At 30.3% G+C, this 19,407-nt stretch overlaps 1 protein-coding gene across 1 annotated transcript; it reads left to right on the top strand.

Moving 5' to 3' along the window:
• Positions 1-222: 222 nt before the first annotated feature.
• On the top strand, positions 223-8,974 carry LOC143052041 (uncharacterized). The gene is made up of 8 exons (XM_076225015.1): positions 223-375; positions 818-881; positions 2,593-3,539; positions 4,431-4,473; positions 5,755-5,812; positions 6,939-7,198; positions 8,404-8,594; positions 8,894-8,974. The coding sequence occupies exons 1-8, from the start codon at positions 223-225 to the stop codon at positions 8,972-8,974; spliced, it is 1,797 nt and encodes a 598-aa protein (XP_076081130.1).
• The last annotated feature ends 10,433 nt before the right edge of the window (positions 8,975-19,407 follow it).

Below are 19,407 nucleotides of genomic sequence, written 5' to 3'. Positions count from 1 at the left end.
CTTGAAAAACCTAATAAAATTAAAATATACATTATATAGGAGAAACCTTTTTTAAAGTTTAACATGTTCATCACATAATTTAAGCATGTAACTCTAAATTTCTTGAAATATTTGTCGATAAAAGGTACTCTCCATTTTCTCTTTTTTCTTCCAGGAAAAGTAGTTACATCAGATGTTTTTGATATCAAACTCATGATAAGCCTCTTAGGTACACTTGCAAATATGAAATGTGGCGAGTTATATCCGATTCCATCTGATAAAAGTATCAGCGCCATGTTGTCTAGAATCAAATTTATCAGACACGAAGCAGCACAGAGCTTTGAAGGCAAACTTTCAATAGATCAGTTCAATAAATATTGGGATGATATCGCCCAGGTAAGATGTAAATTCATACAATTACACTTTTTTCATGCCGATTTTTTTTCTTTATTTATTTTTATATCTTTTGTTTGAATAATAGGTCATTACTTTTATATAAACATAAGTATACATAATACAATTAGGAGCCCTATCTTTTAAACTTTTGATTAGAAAAAATGTGTCTTAAATATATTATAATCAGTATGTCAAAATAGAAATTCTAGTTTTGTCTCGTTTAACGTCTGTTTTACTGTTTCTACATGTATGTTTTTCTGTGTTGACTTTGTTAATGGCCAAACCGGATGAGAGGGAAAGTACACTATTGTCAAAATATGTAATGTCGATCTTCAGATGAGATTACACCATTTCATAGATAAATGGTTGGCTGACATATCGTACACCATATAAAGCATGTCACTAGATTTGTTTTGTGTTTAATGAAACTTGTTTCATACAGGCAGTATTTATATTGGTACCTTTACATTGCAAAGTGGATTCCCAAGAAAAGAGGCAACTAAAAAGTAAGTTACAAGTAATATGTACATGATGAACTATCTTAAAATTATTGTATAGTGTTTAACAGATATTTACTGAGATGTTACTTTTGTTCAAACCGGCTTTCCGAAACACTGGCTGATTTGAACATGGTGTTGCACATAAAGCAATTTCGTTTTTTTAAACAACTATTAAATATGTAGTATTTGATAAAAAAAAAAATCTTCAAGACTTTTGTATGAATTATTAAAAAGCATAAATTAGTAATTACCTCATCCTTACACAAAGAGCAGGGGCGCAGTAAAAACTATGCCACACGAGAAGTATTTAGCCAGCAGCAGACGCAATATTAAAATATTTAAAGAAAATTATGAGAAGAACAATTGAAGGTCTTTAAACCCTAAATGCACATATTTGGAAAATAAAAGAATGAAAAATAAAGCATGTTCCAATTGCCATTTCTTGGCTCATACGATAACTTAAGAAAAATTTACTATTTCTTTACAATTTTACTTCTAACGGAATATTATGTTTTAAAAGTTCACTTTTATGATGTAGTATGTATCCAATACACAACTCAAGAGATCCTTTGCTATACTAATATATTGTATATACCTATCACAAGTAGTAGTCGTCACATTATGCTGTCTGTCACAATTGTTTCCCCAATATAATCAGATCGTGATTTTTTTCTCGTTTTTAAAGTCCGTCAGAGGAGCTTATACTGTGGTTTGTGTTAATATGCTAGCGTCTAACTTCTTTTTAATACAAATCTTTTACTTGTTATACCTGAATTACGTATGTATAACTGTTGATGTAAATGTCCTTTGTTTTTTTTTAATCTTTGTTTACTCCTTGGTTTTGATTGTTATTTTCTTAAGATGTTACGCGTACGATGATGTTATGGAGTTGCCGACGCGAATTAAACTTATCACTGATACGATAAAAAAAATATAATTAACCATTGCATGAAAAAAATAGGAAAACAAACCCAAATGATGTGAAATTGACTCGTTTTCCATATGTTTTGTGCCTTCTATGTGAATAAAGATAAATCAATTCTCAAATCCAAGTTCAAATTATTAGGATATTAACTTGATGTGTATGTTCATACGAATTACGAATTACAAATACTTTTCGTTGTTATTTACGATTATAACAAATGACACATTATGATCGTATTTAATGTAGCTATTCATCATCGAAAAGAGTATTGTGATAGACAGTGAGTTCACGGTATGCTATGTCCAGTGTCAGTGTTTTTATCGGTGGTTGCTTCAACAATTTGTTAAAGGTTGGCAAAAAATACTTGTAAAAGTTTGTGATTATGTCAGTTAAAGGCGAACCACTTATATCAGTAAATTATATTTTGTTTTCAGTTGAATAAGCACTGGAACAAGTCCTTTCTTAGGTGATTATTTAGCCAGCTCCCTCAGTCATGATCTATTTTGAAACTTTTGTATAGTTAACATGTTAAAGTTTGTGAATCTAACAATTCAAGGAAAGAAACAACATGTACTTATAATACACGAAATTTTGTTTTCAGTTGTTTCAGTATTGACATTCCTTACACCTTAAAAATAACTCGGTTATGAACCTCCAGTCACGGTTTATTAAAAACGTTTTGTATCATTTATGTTAAAAATTTGCAATTTGATTTTAGTATTTCCATTTCAATTATATACAGTCAAATAATAGCTTTCTGTAGACAATTAAATTTATCATTTTACACTTTAGGCAGATTATATGAAATGAACCCAATAGATATAGACAGTGATGAATTGTGTAAATATATCGGCTTGTCTGATATGTATCCTGCAAAAATACTTCATCAAATACTAACTGAATATTGCACGTCAAATAGACAAACGACAGAGGATATACTCAGAAACCAAAAGCACGAACTGTATCATAAACGAATCAAGACAGAATCGTGTTGTCGTTGCTGCGAAGGCCAATTCAGTATTTACATGAAAGTTATTCAAGAAAAGGAGTGGGAAACGTTGTATGAAATGAAAAAAGATGACATTTCCCATTCATGCCAATCTAATATACAAAACTGCTGTGAGAGATTTATTCCTAAAAGGCTTGACACATGTGATTTATCAGTGGCATTGACTTTGGTTCTTTATATCCCTGATATTTTGACACATATAATAAATCGGCTATACATGAATAAGTTTGATATGTTTCTGAAGAATAACAAGCATACATTATACCATTCTATGACAACAAAGAGGTGTTGTAGTTGTAGCAATGTCCCTACAGGAAAAATAATATTGACTGAAAAAGAATGGAACAAAATATTCAAGAAAAAAGACGATTTAGTCCGCCAAACCTGCACTAAGGATTGCTGTTGCAAGTTCACAGTCATAAACGGAATAAAATCGTCAGACATAGACGAAAATTTGTTGTCTAAAATTTGTCATGTTGCGGGCCCCTTAAGTGTTCTTAACAAAATTGCACAAGATTCGTTTTTATACTATCTGAATTGGAATTATGATAAGACACCTTTCACATGTTTAAGAGACGCGTTAACAGAACTTTTAAACATAATAGAAGATAGAACCTTATCCAGGGATATTACAAAGCATGTGTTAACCTGTAACTCTCGATCGGATACAACCATTACAGAAGCAGTAGATGTACATAAATGGATTTCCACAAACATAAAACGTAAACCAGTATGTCTTTTTAATCGAGCTTATTAGAATTTTACCCCAATATCAATAAACCAATTATTATGTTTACTTTAAAACCGTTTTTTTTATAGCTATTGTAAAAAATGTTAGGATGTGTAAATAAGGGAATAGTTTTTCCAGCTACAAAACAAGATTGGTTTATTCACATCACTTGCCGTTATAAAGTAACGGTATCTGATATATCTTCAACTATATGGCGATTCAAAATCAAATAGAAATATTCTGTTTTTGTAAAAATAAAGTGTCAGAAGAAAGACTAAAAAAAACCTCCAAAGTTTTCTTCATTTGTATTGAATTCTTACACATATATTATGATATCATTTCATACTATACACAGTTCATTTAAATTAAACCGGTCGTTTTGTACTAGTTAACAATCCAAGATGGCGAAAGACCAACAATCGACTTTAAAAAATTCGCAAAGTTTAATTGAAGATATTTTGAACTGTTTACATATTATATCTCTTTACTGTGCATATTATGTATTCGTTTATATATATATATATATATATATATATATATATATATATATATATATATATATATATATATATATATATATATATATATATATATCAGTCTAAAGATTTGCACAACGGTACTGATATAAGGTGTTATTAAACGAAAATGTTGTTATAAAATCGTGTTGACAAATATTTCGGCTCAACAAATGGCCTTCTTCTTGTGTCACAATTCAAAACCTTATATCAGTACCGTTGTGCAAATCTTTAGACTGATATAATTTTTTCCTTATCTGCATAGTATCGCCTATTCTAGACGATCCGGTACATAGTAAATTTGCTGGTTGGTCCTTTTTATAGACTTTTATATATATATATATATATATATGAGGTATTTCTTTGATCTTTTCAGACAGTCCATGAACCTTCGCTTCAATTTATGTTATCTAATAAAGGTAAACTATGTACATTGGTGTTTTTAGTTCCGAAAAAGATGAACTTTAGAAATAAAGAAGGTGATAAGTCGTTCAGACTAACACTTTGACGATTGATAGTTGGGAACATATTCTTACAGAGAAGCAATGAGCAACATGTTAAATTGCTTCTTTGCGTTAATCCTTTACCTGTGTTCAAACTTTTGTTTTTATCAATTCAGCTTTTTAGAACTGTAAATATAACATTGTTTGACGTCTTATGAGAAGAAACAACCAACAGTATTCTAACACTGGTGGTACACTCTTCATTTCAAATTCATTATAACTTTACTGAGCATTATGTTATGAAATAAATAAAAAAAAAGAATGCAAACTATAATTATGTATATATTTTACTGTTTGATGATACATTTAATTGTTTGATAACATAAATCTTGGGAAATACTCGCGTGCACTTCAAGTAATAGCTGAGTTAACTTTTATTAAACTCCTAAATCTCAGTAGACATAAAATGTAAACGGACGTTTACTTTCGTGTACAATTTAAAAATGGCGCGTCTTCTATTTTTTTTTATAAAAAGTAAACGCACGTTTAATGTTTGTAGTAAACATGCACTAACGTACATTGTCATCGTATCCTGGAAACACTCACCTTATATATTACATGACAACGGTCAATTTTCGATTTACATCGTGTATAAGTTTATCATAGAACTGTGCGAGACTTTCAGTTTACATTCGTCAGAAGAAACATTTGTAAAGATCTGGCAAAAAAGAATTTCTAAATTGTGGATCATGTGGACTGAATGTCGCTTAAATGAAACTGTTCTAAGTCTGTTGTTATTTGTATGACGTGTGTTCTTTAGCTCTGATCTTTTCGTTATGTCCCTTCTTCGACTAATTTTAATGTTGATATCTTCCTTATTTAAAAAAAAATCATGAAGAAGGAATATCCAGAAAACTGCTGCAGATATACCATGTATAGCCAAGTGCACTTTTTTATATGTTATGATACCTCTCAGTTTTGTTCTCAAACTTGAATTGTTATGATGTTTAAAATTCATTTACTTACCCTGGATCTTGTAGTGATACAGGAGGGATATATTTTCCCATTAAACAATCAGAGGATGTTTCTTATTTTGAATTCCAGACACTCGAACAATTATTGAAATTCATTTAACCTCTGCGGGAAACTACTCGTTTTATTCAAACCTATGATTTTATTGGTATTTTTTTATTTGGATATGAAACTTGTATTGGCATTTTAAGTCTAACTTGATTTTTTGAATTATTTAATTTTCAGATAGTTTTACTGTTCGTAGTGTAAAGATACCTGCAGACTTTTCTTTACCAAATAGAACGTAAGTAACAATCTACATGATCAACATACGATTCAATTTGTACATATAACAAACATGAAAACTCGATGCACTTGTCTTGCTACGACTATTCATGTAATGCTTATTAGTTTGAATATACAAACGATGCGTGAATAAAGTTAATAATGCAAACATATTGAATGTTTAAGATTAAATGGATTGTTAAATGTTTAAACCGGGTATTACGACGGAAGACCGGTTGCGTTAGGTTATGGGTGCTTTCTCAGCTGTTTCCATGTAATACCACATGACACTGTTTCACAAATACAAAAAAGATTAGTTATAAAAAATAAAAAAACAACACGTTTAATAATTTATTGCGTCCGAAGCGCTTTTCTGGATTTACCTTCATCATGAACGCTCAAAGCCAAACATTTGAAATCCGAAGATGTATAAGTACCAATATAAATGGTTACAACATATAGGTTGAGATTGATATTAACGATTTTCTATTTTTTAATTCTTGAGTGAAACAATGTTGTATTAACAGAATGAAATAGAAAACAAATTGATAATTTAAAAAAAGAAAAACGACCAAAGACATATATAAAAACTATAGACAGAGCACCAGGAACCCAACCAAACAACCGATGTATACCAAAAGGTTAAGCAGATCATACTCTACGCATGACCCCCTGTTGTTGCTATTTCGGGTTTCATCGTTTGAATATCAAATACTTTTTGCATTTGACTAACCAATTTGCTTGGTTATTTTTTATATCTCCTGATCATCAAAGTAGGTTCTTTAAACTTAATAAGACCTCATGTTTTCTTTTTATCATTTGATATCCCTAACCATTTATTATAATTTGGATCGCATAATACATATCAGAGTCGATTTTCGGTTAATAAACTAGTTATATTCCTTATTCTATTTTACTCTTCAGAATTAGAAATCAATTTGTTGAAGATAAATATTCTTCTCGTTTTGTATATATAAAACTTCATTTCAAAGATTGGTGTCATATCATATATTTTGCAATATTATCTTATCATTTACTTATTAAATTATGCATGAAGTATAAATGTTGATTTTTAAAACGACATCGTGTGTGTGTTTTCATTTAAGCACCAATCGATTTAATTGTGTTTGCGATTTTTTATTCAGAAGACATTTTGAGGATCTTACTGATGAAGAAATCAATTTTTTAGCGATCGTTCATGCATTAAACACAATCGTGTATCCTGTAATAAAAGATGAATTTAATAAACAATGTCCTGATAATGAGTTAGAAAAGATTCGTTTTGAAATTTACGAACATCTACATACAAGTCGAAGAAAGGATTCTCGCAGTGAAAAGGATATTAGCCAACAGACAAGCCTTTGCCTTACACTAAAACAACAGGAACAACTTCTTTCACCAATAAGTGAGTTTACATGTTTTTCGTACAGAATAAAGATGATAAAACTTTCACACATGCACTTTATGCAAGTTTTTGATATTTCTTTTGATACCTAAATCACATAATTACATAACATAACAATCAAAAGCGGCACAGCTACACGTCTACATGTTTCATCTTCGCTTGCCAAGGGTTACGATCCACTCCCGTTCTGTTTACCCTTGGCGGATTGAGATAAATTTCGGAGACACAAGGTAAGGATTTTTATTGGTTGCAGTAGAAACTCGCTGCATCCAATTAAAAAAACGCCTATAACATGATCACGTGTAAATTGAGAAAGTGTTTTTAAACAATTGCCACGTGTTTATTGTGCAACAAGTCTTTACATCACTAAACATACGACTATATTAAGTGACAACTTGAATGTTTTTAATCATCTAATAGGTGTTCCTGTGTATGTTTCATGCACAAATACATGAATGTTGACGTATATTTTCATTTCCGGCTTTACCAAATGTGTATAATCTAGACGTTACCGTGTTTTTACCTCCAAATTGAAGAGTTCAAGTGCTACCATTGGTCACGAATATTGTTTTCGGAATGGGCGTGACTTTAATCTTCCGATAGAAGGTACAACATGCATATCACAAATTTTGGTTCAATCTGCCAAGGATGAAGGGTACGAGAACATATCGTAACCCTTGGCTAGCGAAGATGACATTTTTTGCGTTATAGATTCGTGTATGTGTATCAAACTATGAAGAACACCTGTTTTACTAAATATGGTTTTGCTACTAACACAGTTTGTCCTCCTAGAGAAATATCCAGAGCGCACAAGATAGAAGCAATACAATATTGTCTTTTCCAACTTACCCTTCAAATGTATATGTTTATCAAATGAATACATGTCAACAAAAATATCCTTAAGTTATTAGAACTTCTCCTTTTTATGTAAATCGACTTTTCATAGCCTTCATAAGTGTAACGCAATTGTGAATCGTTATATATCGAAGTTTTGAATTGTTGGAACTCTTTGATATGCTGAATCTAACTGTATTAGATTGTTGATTTTGTACCCCTTCTTGAATGGGTACGCATACAGGGATCCCAAATAAAACTTTATTTGATTTTTTAAAAAACAAAGGCTCACGAGGTTCCTTGTTATGCAGAGTCGAATCATGTATTTAGATATATATTTCAAATTAACTTAATTTCTTTTTATTTTTTAGAGGAAGAATCTAGGAACTTAGATTTAAAACTGATGATTTACATTTTGAGAAGAAAAAACGAAGAGGAAGGTAAAAAAGATTATGTCGAACAATTAGAAGTCATCAATACTATCCGAAGAGACATTTTCCAAAGCAGTAGCGGAGTTTTAAATGAAGAAAAGTTCAAAGAAATCCTGAAACTCACTACAAAGGTATTCGGAAACAGGGACCGTACAATTGTACGATAACAATATGAAATTATGTGTTATAATTTTTTTTTGGTTTAAATGTAACTACAATGAAGTAGGTATGTTCATTATAAGGAATAACCATGTTTACCAGTATGTAATGTTTTTGTGAAATAGCTTAGATATCCGTTAATTCTGTTAATCACATACTGTGTTATCCACCGTAAAAGATAAATAAATCATTGCAAAACAGAATTAATTGGTTTTAACTCTGGTGTCAAATCAGATTTCTGTCACATTACAGCATATCATTATAATTATAGGCTATAGCATATTTTGGAGAAGAACTGTATGGTGAAAGAATTGAACTTCTTCGTCATGTCAGACATAATATAGGTCAGTAAAATCTATCTCTTTATTAATGTATAATTTCTTCATCGCAGAAGACAGAGGAGTAGTAATAAAAAGTAAGGTAATCCTTAATGTGTTACATTCATTTTCAATGTCTATAGATTGTATAAAACAAACATTGTATGAATTTGTATGTTTGGCTTGACCCAAACAATAATGATTAAGACGCAGTATCTTTTTTAACATTTTGACCAGTTTCCAAGTTGACAATCGTTGAATTCGATTGTAGAGTGATATCAGGTAGGTGACACGATATATCTATCCTTTCGACATGTGAGGCATTTGCTATATTTAATCTACTTATGATCTATAAAATTGAAAATGGAAATGGGGACGACAAACCAACCAAAGTGCAGACAACAGCCAAAGGCCACCAATGGGTCAATAAACTTCCGCACCCGGAGGTGTGTTTCAGTTGTTCCGTAAAAAAACACGTATACTAGTTCAGTTATAATGGACGTCATACTACATTTTGAAATATACACAAGAAACTAAACTTAAAAATTATACATGACTAAACATGCTATATATGATCGCTTTTATGAGAAAATTATGTCGATGAAGCATTTGAAATAACGCTGTTTCCTGTGGTTTTGTTGTATTTCCGTTCCCTTGTTGTCGTTGTCGTCGTTGTAGTTGTCTTTTATCTTATTTTCTGTCTTTTTCTAAAATTTAAGTTCTTAGCTGTTAGTTGAATTTATTATTTGAAGTTTTCCGTCTAGGATTACGAACTGTTAAATGAGACACAATAAAGTTGAAAACTGTTAGTCAGAACCAATATCTGGAACATTAGTTGTAGTGAGTGTTAATTGCAACGGCCATTATTTTATGCATCATAGACACAATCGATCGTGTAAAATGAAAAACAGTAGAACAATCTTAGTGTAGCCCTTGATAATTTCTTTGGACACCAATTAATGAAGATGTATGTTCTACATTGATTTCAAACCGCTTAGTAATTAATGTAGTCATCATTGGTTAAGAAGTACATTGTGTGTAATACATGTGAGAAATAACAAAATAATCCAGAGTGCCCTTAAGGTATTCTCTAATGATATTTAAGCGTTTTATAACAAATATAAGATAATATATGGTTGCATTCTAACTTGTTTAATATTATGTTGTTTTTATGTAGAAAAATGAAACTGTATAAAATGTAATTATTTATGATAGTTATTTTAAGATATTCGCCAAATTAAAGATATCGAATGAAAAAAAAATCTTGCAAGATGTCTCCATGTTTAAAGATTCAGAAGAAATGTGTTCTAAAGTTAACAATTTCGCAATCATTTTAACTATATAATTTTACATTTTGCTATTTTTGTTTAAAAAAAGAGTCATATCTCAAATATATGTCTCCAAATTAGAAAATCTGAATCAATTTCATCGGTAGACGTCCTTGAGAATGTACAAACACTAACAAGAAAAAAGGAATGCTTAAGAATGATATAATACATTAACACGATTAAGGAATGATCAACATTTGTCTCTTATGTAAATTATTTGTCTGTTTATCTTTTTATTGTTTAGCCATGGCGTTGTCAGTTTATTGTCAATCTATGAATTGATGTCCTTCTGGTATTTTTTGCCCCTCTTTTTCTAAGTTGAACTTCAAATAATTGTTGATCTATGGTTTTTCTTTTTTATTAACCAATGGAACGTACTTCAGAGTTATTTACTGTCGAAATACATGTATCCTTCCACTACTAAATGCCATTCACAATAAAGAAAATGATTATATTTTCTTGAATTGTAGAGTTACTGTGATTTCGGACCTAGATATATGCATCCCTTGAACTCATATGTTTGCGTGTTATGGCGAAGATACAAAACTTAGTATAACAGAAAAGTACGTGTTGTATGGATGTCAGCACTGTGATGTTATAGCCACTTTCAACATGTTCAATGAAACAATGGCTAATAAAGGTTGGCATGCTCTTTTGAACGCTATACAACCCAAAATTAACCAATCATAGATTGAATGATTATGTATAGTTTTTGAAATTTTAGGCACTTATAATTAAATGCATAAACATTAAGATGGTGTATAGCGTCAAGTAACTTTGTTTTTTAATTATTAATTAATATGTATGTATGTAAACATATTAAACAAGCAAACATTTGAATCATTGTACATCTTACTGTTTGTTGTTGTTTTCTTATTTGGATTAATATTTTTTTTTAATTCAATGCATTGGTTTGTAATTTTTTTTTTTTTAAATTTGATAATGATGCATATCATGAAAAGGTAGTCTATGTTGGTATTTAGATCAAAATATAAGTTCACTATTAGTCACAGATATAAATTTAAGGGTGGTCCGTTCAAAGTTGTTAATTTCTTTTTATGCAATAGTGGCTGCAAAGGTTTTTTTGTGGACTCATATAGGCCATGCAAGACTAATATATCATCAGTGCACATGCCATTCGCTAGTTCTGAAACAAGGTAAAGTAATCTAATACCATGTTATGGAAGAATAATAAAAATACAATTTTGAAAATCACAGAGAAATTAAATTTGTCCCTTCATAAACAAAGGTAGTAAGACATGTCTTATACACACACTTAACCATAAAAAAATTATTTCGTGTATACTCATTGAGGTTAAATGATATAAAAGTGTAAAGCGATTTTGATAAAAAAAAAAATATATATAAATACAAACGGTAAATAGATTAGATTAAGTTTAAGACATTTTTATTTCTTCATATATACATGTACCTACTTTTTATCCTTGAGGCGTTCACTCTAAGATTTGCATGACCTCTTTTTTTGCGCAGAAATTTGACCTTTGACCTGAGTCTAGATACATTTCAAAAAGATTCATAGCTTCTCCTATCGATTTACTGTGAAAGTACTTTAATTCGTGGGTATCAATTTTCGTGGATTGAGCAATATTTACATGTTCGTGGGTTTTTTAATTCGTGGATTTTATTTTATTTTTTTTAAATTGAAAATTAAAGCCTGACAAATGTTTTGAATGGTGGAAATTGCAAAGTAAGCATTGACCCCTGTAAATTGAAGTGATAACACTAATGAACCCATGATAAAGTGATCATCAAAGGTGTAAATTAGGCCATAAACATGTCACCTAAAGAAAATAGTAACATAAAAAATAATATAAACGTATCTTAAATTTTGAAATAATTCTTATCAAAATCAAGCCCAGTATGAAATTATTATTTCCCATATGTACGAGCACTATGAGGATATGAAATGAATACTTTATCATACTAGCATATCAATACCAGAAATCTGACTTTCATCGATCAAAAATATTTTTTATGAGAATTAAAAGATCAAAAGTTGTACAGTTTAGGCTATTAAAGATTAAATGAGTATAATCCTGCATGTGGTTGTAGTTCTGTGACTGCTATTAAAGTATTCTCAGATTTGGCGTTATTCAATATATTCTCAAGATTATATCAGTAGTCAAACCTACCGACGGGGATCTTTCCATGTCTTGATTTGGACAATGGTTGTTTTATTTCGTTGGAAACTTAAATTCGTGGATAAAGTCATCCACGAAAACCACGAAAATTGGTACCCCACGAATAAAAGTACTTTCACAGTATGAGATAACTGTATTGTATTTTAAGCGTCGACGGCATCAAAGGTAAACGGATAATTGCGACCATTAAATCACTAATTGATGCCGTAGGAGCTTTAAATACAATATTGATATCTCTAGTCTAATGAAACTGAGAGAAAACAACGTACATGTATTCAAATTCTGTCTTAAATAGTCTGTGTTTGCGTGTACGTTTTCATAACATCAATTGTTAATTGAAGCCATGACAATTAGTGACGTTAACCAATCAAAAAGAAAAATAGTAATAATGTAACTTGATTTGAGTTCATAGAAAAGAATAAAAATAGCACTTTCAGATATATTATTATTATTATTATTATATAATCATTTCAGTATTGCATCTTATATCTCCGAGTAGACTTGACATTGTATTAACTAGGACTGTTGGAAAATATCTAGATCTTTCAATCAATATTGACACACTTGGGACATATATTATACTATGTAAATAATTGAAATACAGGACTTTACTATGAAATGATTTTTAGAATTATATTTTTTAAGTGACTTATCGGTCCAATGGACCGGGTGTACTAAAATTGTATTGACAAATATTATTATTATACTGTATATATACACAATGTCCATATAATAAACAAATTCGTATTCGTATTCGTATACGCAACTTTGCATTTGTTCTTAGAAGGATTAACATTGAGTGTATGATAGCTATGTTACTTTCAGGGGCAGACATAGCTGTTACATGTCGAGGTATCCAATAAATAACATACAGTCATAATACTAGTAACTATATTTTCGTAAAGTTCGGTGTTTGAAGCCATTATGTAACGTTTAAATTAACAAAAAGTCACATTCATTGTGTTTGAAATTAAGCATGATGATAGACACTGTAATTTTTGCAATCACTTGAAAAAAAATTGATTTATTCTTTATTCTTATATGACGTGCTTCTTTGGCATTCTAAACAACGCCGTGATAAAATTCTCAATATATCTATACTTAGTGCAGACTCAGATATATACATAATAATGGATGTTACAATATACCTCCCACGTAAATCTAGATGTATTGGAACCTATTTGCAAACGCTTTGCCGATTTTATTGTTTTAAAAATTGCAATTTAAAAAAAGACAAAAGAACTTTTATTCGTATTCGGATGCATAATAAAAAAAATTAATACACAAGAGCTCAGAAAAATCAAAAAAATCAAAACAAAATAAAATTCCGCGAAAGTCTATTAATGTTTTTGGCACATTTAAGTCATTTCAAAACATGATGTCATGCAAATGAAAACGTTAGAGTTGAAGGTTTTCCGTTACGTGAACCATCGAAATTCGTTAAATATTGTATAACAATAGATTTCTGAGGTAGGTTAGTCAACATGGCGGCTTCTTAATAAAATGTCAACTTTGGATTTGACGGTAGCTAACAAGAAAAACAAATCAAAATTGGCATATTTGGTTTTGAGAAATAAAAGAATAAATAGCGGTTATTCACGAAATAATCAATGCAGGCTAAAGTTTTATTAGAATGTTTGAGCTTTATCTAACAGGGAGTAAAAAAGAACAGCCATACACACGGCATACCCAGCCTCGCTTCATTTTTTTATGACCGTATTTGTCCTATTAGAATCGAAATAATTCATGGAAGCCATAAATTTGTTGTAAATGTACGCATGGCATGGGCAGTGATATTTTTTAATTTTATCCCTCGCTCACGCTCAGGATAAAACACGAAATCACGGCCCAGGGCATGTGTAAATTTACAACAAATCTATGGCTTCCACGAATTATTTCTTAATTGTTAATACATGTATATTATGAATCCTAAAATTATTCAAATTAAAGCTAATGAATATTTTCAAGCATTATCATACTTCAAATTGTCGGCGAACCGATACAATAGAGGAGTGGATACAATTTCAGACAACTTGTCTCTCTCCTGCATAGCAGTTCGTTTGAATTAGCAAGGTTACTTTATTATATAGAAATGATAATATATAAAGTATAAAAAAAAACGCCCGTTTGTCACATGTTTCAAATATTTCAAATAACATCTCAGTTTGCCAATTTAATTGGAATCTCAATTCAAGTGAAATTCACCATGAACATTTTGACGTGAGTTTCATGTATTTGAGGTGAAACTCACGTGAATTTTTCACATGAATTTTATGTGAGATTGATGTGAAATTCACGTGAGCAAATTGTGTCCGTGTATGCACTTATTTTGTATCATTTGGTATACGTATTCCATTCGCTGCTGGTTGTGAAATTTGTTATTTGTACTGAAGTTAAGTCTTAATTTCAAAGTAATAAATTGCGTTGTATCCATATTATTTAAAATGTATACCGTAAAAAGTGTAGACAAATCCGTTAACAAGCAACACTAAATAACGGCAATCATGATAATTGTTTGACCTATTTCATAGCTCAATATTTGGTAAGTTTAAGATGTTTAAACCTTTTAAACAAGGAAAGCTGATTTATCTGACAATTGGCCATAGTAAGAGTCGCACGGCGGGAGAAATATAGTCTAGCAGAAGACAATAACCTAGTGGAAGCACATAATCGGTAAACGAACGCTCTGTATCTTTGCTTTGGTGAATTATTCGAAAGAGTTACATCTTGCTCGTTTTTTTGTATTCTCCCTATTTTTCTTATAAAAAATACAACATCTTCTTTATGTCATTACATCCAAAAAAAAAAAAAGCCCAGCATGAACATTGTGTCCTTAATTCTAAGTAAACATGATAAATGATCAAATAATGGCCAAAATCACTTCAATGGTTACTCTATTACAGAAATAATATTGTTTCTCCTAACAAGAAAGTGGGAAAATCGTCCTTTTTAAAACTTCTTTACCGAAAGGTACTATTAGGAGAGTCATTGATAGCTTTTCTGTTAACATGAATTAACTGCTATATTAGAAAAAATAAAATACAACGTAGTGATTCTCTGAATGAGGTAATATATGAAACTTGCAGATCATATATAGAAAAAAGATATAACTCGATGCATATATAGTTGCTGCGGTGCTTTAGGTTCATGTACGACGAATGTTCGTAAGAATAGCTATTTTACCAGATTCTAAACATGTTTTAGCATAATAATTCAGCCAGGCAAATTGGTTTACGATGCACTATATTGTTTTAAACTGAACATAAAACACGTGTAGAACAAAAATATTAAAATTACACGTACAACATGCTAATGTCGACAGGTATGAAGTCTAAACGTTTAAAACTAAATGTTTGAAATAGAAAGTTATTGGAGGGCTCTGTTATATTTGAGCGTTTTAAACCCAATTTCGATAAAAACATGCTTATAGCATTAGGAATTGGTAAAGACATTGTTTTAAGAGATTTGATATATATATTCTTGTGGTAATAAACATTATGCATGTTGTGCCGATTATGTTAAAATGATGAGTGCATTGATAAGTTATGTCACATATACAGCACTACATCCTGTTAACTACATTGTAAATGTACTTACAACACATGTCATTTACGAAATATATGCATGTCCTTGTATATGACGAAAAGAACGTAAATTTTACAAAGTATTGTTACAAAAATGCGTTAAACTTGATAGGGACCTCAATTAATGAGAATTGTTGTAATTTTTGGTTTATACAATGTAATGTACTATTTTATTATTTATTTATCATTTCTTTATGCTGAGTTTTCTAGTATTTGTTTGAACTGGACTCCTCAACGTTGCAAAAAAAACGGGAGGTTTTGGTTAGCTATACAATCAGATTCAACCAAACATTTTTTTCTCCAAATATCCTGTTCCAAGTCAGGAATATGACAATTGTTATCAAATAGTCCGTGTCTCTGTATGTTAGTGTACATTTTTAAAGCAGTTCGTTGTTCTTTTCCTCATATAGTTGATGTGTTTGCCTCGGTTTTAGTTTGTAATTCGGATTTTTTTTCCGGATTGATTGACGACTTTTGCAAAGCTGTACATGTATACATACTTTTCCATTAATTTACCGTTAAGACTTTGCTACAACAATTGAAATATTTTGAATGGAATCGAAATAATGAACAACATTCACACTTGTATTTCTGCAGCTTATAAGACAGACTAGTTGATGCATATGCTTTCGTATTCAATGTTGACTTTTAGAATATTATCAGAAATTCAATATGTTTTCCAGAAATGTTGACAGTTCTGCATATATAGATGTCAATATAGAATCGATATTTCTCAATGTAAAAGCGATCAGACGTCACATGATGAAGGTCATTGATATGTAAATGTATATGGTGTTATAATAAAATATAAGAGCGCCAAAACTGGGGAATAATATATATGTATAATATTTGTATTTGTTTTAAATATATCCGTCCTATTTCAGTTGTTTGAATTTTTAACGGAAGTGAAATAAATATAATGTATTCGATTAAACACACATGACTATATTAAAATCGCATAATAGGATGTTCATAGCAAGCGCAAATGACTTATGATCTTGATAAGCATGTGTTGCGCTTGTACTTTGAAATATTATTACGTGTGTGGTTCTTTAGTACAATGTATTGATTTTATTACACAACGAATTGAGCAGTACAAAACAAAAGCATGTATAAGTATATAATTTATGCGTATAGTCAGAAATAATTGAGTTAACATAGAAGTTGGATGGAGAGTTGTCTCATTGGCATTCATACCACATCTTCTTATATCTATAATATAGCCTAGCTATAACAAAAACTGTAAATTTAACATGATCAAAGTCGGCAACAATAAATAATCGACACTAGAAGATAAAATAGTTTCTCACTATTGAAAAACGTTTTATTTACTCATTGAATAGATTTTGTTTTTTGAATTTGTAGTGTTATTTTGCCTTTATTCCAAATATTTCCTTGAATTTAAATATGCTTCAAAAACCTCAAAGATCTGTCATTTAACACAATTGATTTTTTGTTTAGTTCCCAGCTTGTCAAATAGGATACCCAACACAAACAGGACTAAACTTTAGACCATGTCCGATCGACACAAAAAGACGAGAAAGAGTTAGACATTATTTTTTCTTGCTCAATTATTAAAATGTATAAATAAAATTTCTTATTATTTTGAAATAATGTAAAACCCACATGATGAAGGCTGGCATATCCAGCAATAAGTTGGCCTATCGAATATTATATACCAAGTTTGTTTTCCTCGGTTTCAGGTGAGAGATAGCATTGTGATATTTGAACTAAACTCATTTCATTATAATTTCAAATGTGTAGTTATAATAGTGTTTTCCTATGGTATGTGGTGTTAAATGGCACCCTTAACCTTTCCTTTTTTTCATAACATGTTTCTCAGAAATTCAGACAATCAGAAGAGGATCAATGGAGATACGATAACTCCCATATACACAAATGGTAGCTACAAGTCACAAGTAAAAATTTTGCGTCACATTGTTACAATAACTCTGTATATTATAAGGTATACCGATGACATAATTGAACTTAACAGCAGTCCTTAAAGAAATGTGGTTTACTTAAGTATGGTTCTAAGACCGTCTCGGGCATTCATTTAAATACTCTAAATGTTAGATATCGCTTACACCCTTTATCTTTTCAGGAAAAACTGACCATTTTATTTATCAAACAATTTGAGCTAGTACTTTTTATCTAATAGTTCTCTAAATTATAATTAGATTGCTTTTCCTCGCTGCATTTCCGGGAAGTATGAAATTTTCATATATGACTATTACAAGGGTATGACCTTGTTCAATTGATTTGTGAATCATAGTTTAATGTACCTCCTGTCAAATTACTGTTTTAATTTTGAATGAGGTTAATAAAACGCACTTATTGATAATAGTATATTGAAGGCAACATTAGTACAACGATGTAAATATATAGTAAAGCCACAAATCGAACTTGAGGAGGCTCGCGGGTATATAAATCAGCCAAAAAAATCAACATTTGTTTGTTCCTTACAAATTTTATTTATTACACTATTAGTTATTACTTTATAATATGGTACAAAAATCAATCGGACAAATCGATTTGGTTTGGCCAAAGATGACTTTAAAAATGTTTATATCATTGAAAAATTTCTAAATTAACTCCTTTTGGTGCAAAAGTGTCATCTTTTTACGTTTAAATCGAAATATCTTTTTTAAATCATCGGTGACCTATATTTTTATTAGTGTTTTCAAAAAAGCTGTACATAAACTAAATAATTGTAAAATTTAAGCGATTTCTGTAATTAAGTTTTTTTTTTATTTCGATATTACCAAATTGAATATTTCTCCTATAAGTTCAACAGAAAAAAAGGACATTAACAAAAATGTATGCTTCTTTCGGAGGCAGATTGTGAGCTTAAATGAACAGTGCCCATTATTTTATTTTATATTACAATAAGGTATAAGATAAATTTTAAGAATAGAAAAAAATAGCAAAATTCTATATTAGAAAAAAAAGTTGATTTAGACACGCGAGCCCCCTTAAACGAGACGAATCGTTTTCGTGTGCATCATCCGTTATATCCATAACAAAAATGTCACAACAGGTCACAACAGGTTAAAAGGTTTAATTGGTAAATGTTCAAATAAGATTTTTTTGGTAGTTAAACATAATACCCTGCGCAAACCAGTTGCAAATGCACTGTTGTAACTAAACATGGCCAACCTATATTGTTGCAGCTTGCAAACATGCATTGAATTACTTAACTCTAATTGTAGCATCCTTTATTTCAATTTTAATGAGATATAAACGTTCAACAAGATCACCAACTAATGAAATATTTAGTGATTAGACATCACCTATGAACTGAAACGTGAAGATAATTTATAACGTTAGTTTATTTTCAATAAATCGAAGAATATCCTGATTAAAACAAAAGGTAACCATGTCACAAATATTT

The sequence above is a fragment of the Mytilus galloprovincialis genome, chromosome 11 (genome assembly GCF_965363235.1).
Source record: "Mytilus galloprovincialis chromosome 11, xbMytGall1.hap1.1, whole genome shotgun sequence".
Taxonomy (NCBI): Eukaryota; Metazoa; Mollusca; class Bivalvia; order Mytilida; family Mytilidae; genus Mytilus; species Mytilus galloprovincialis.
This window is presented reverse-complemented; position numbering and strand designations above follow the sequence as displayed.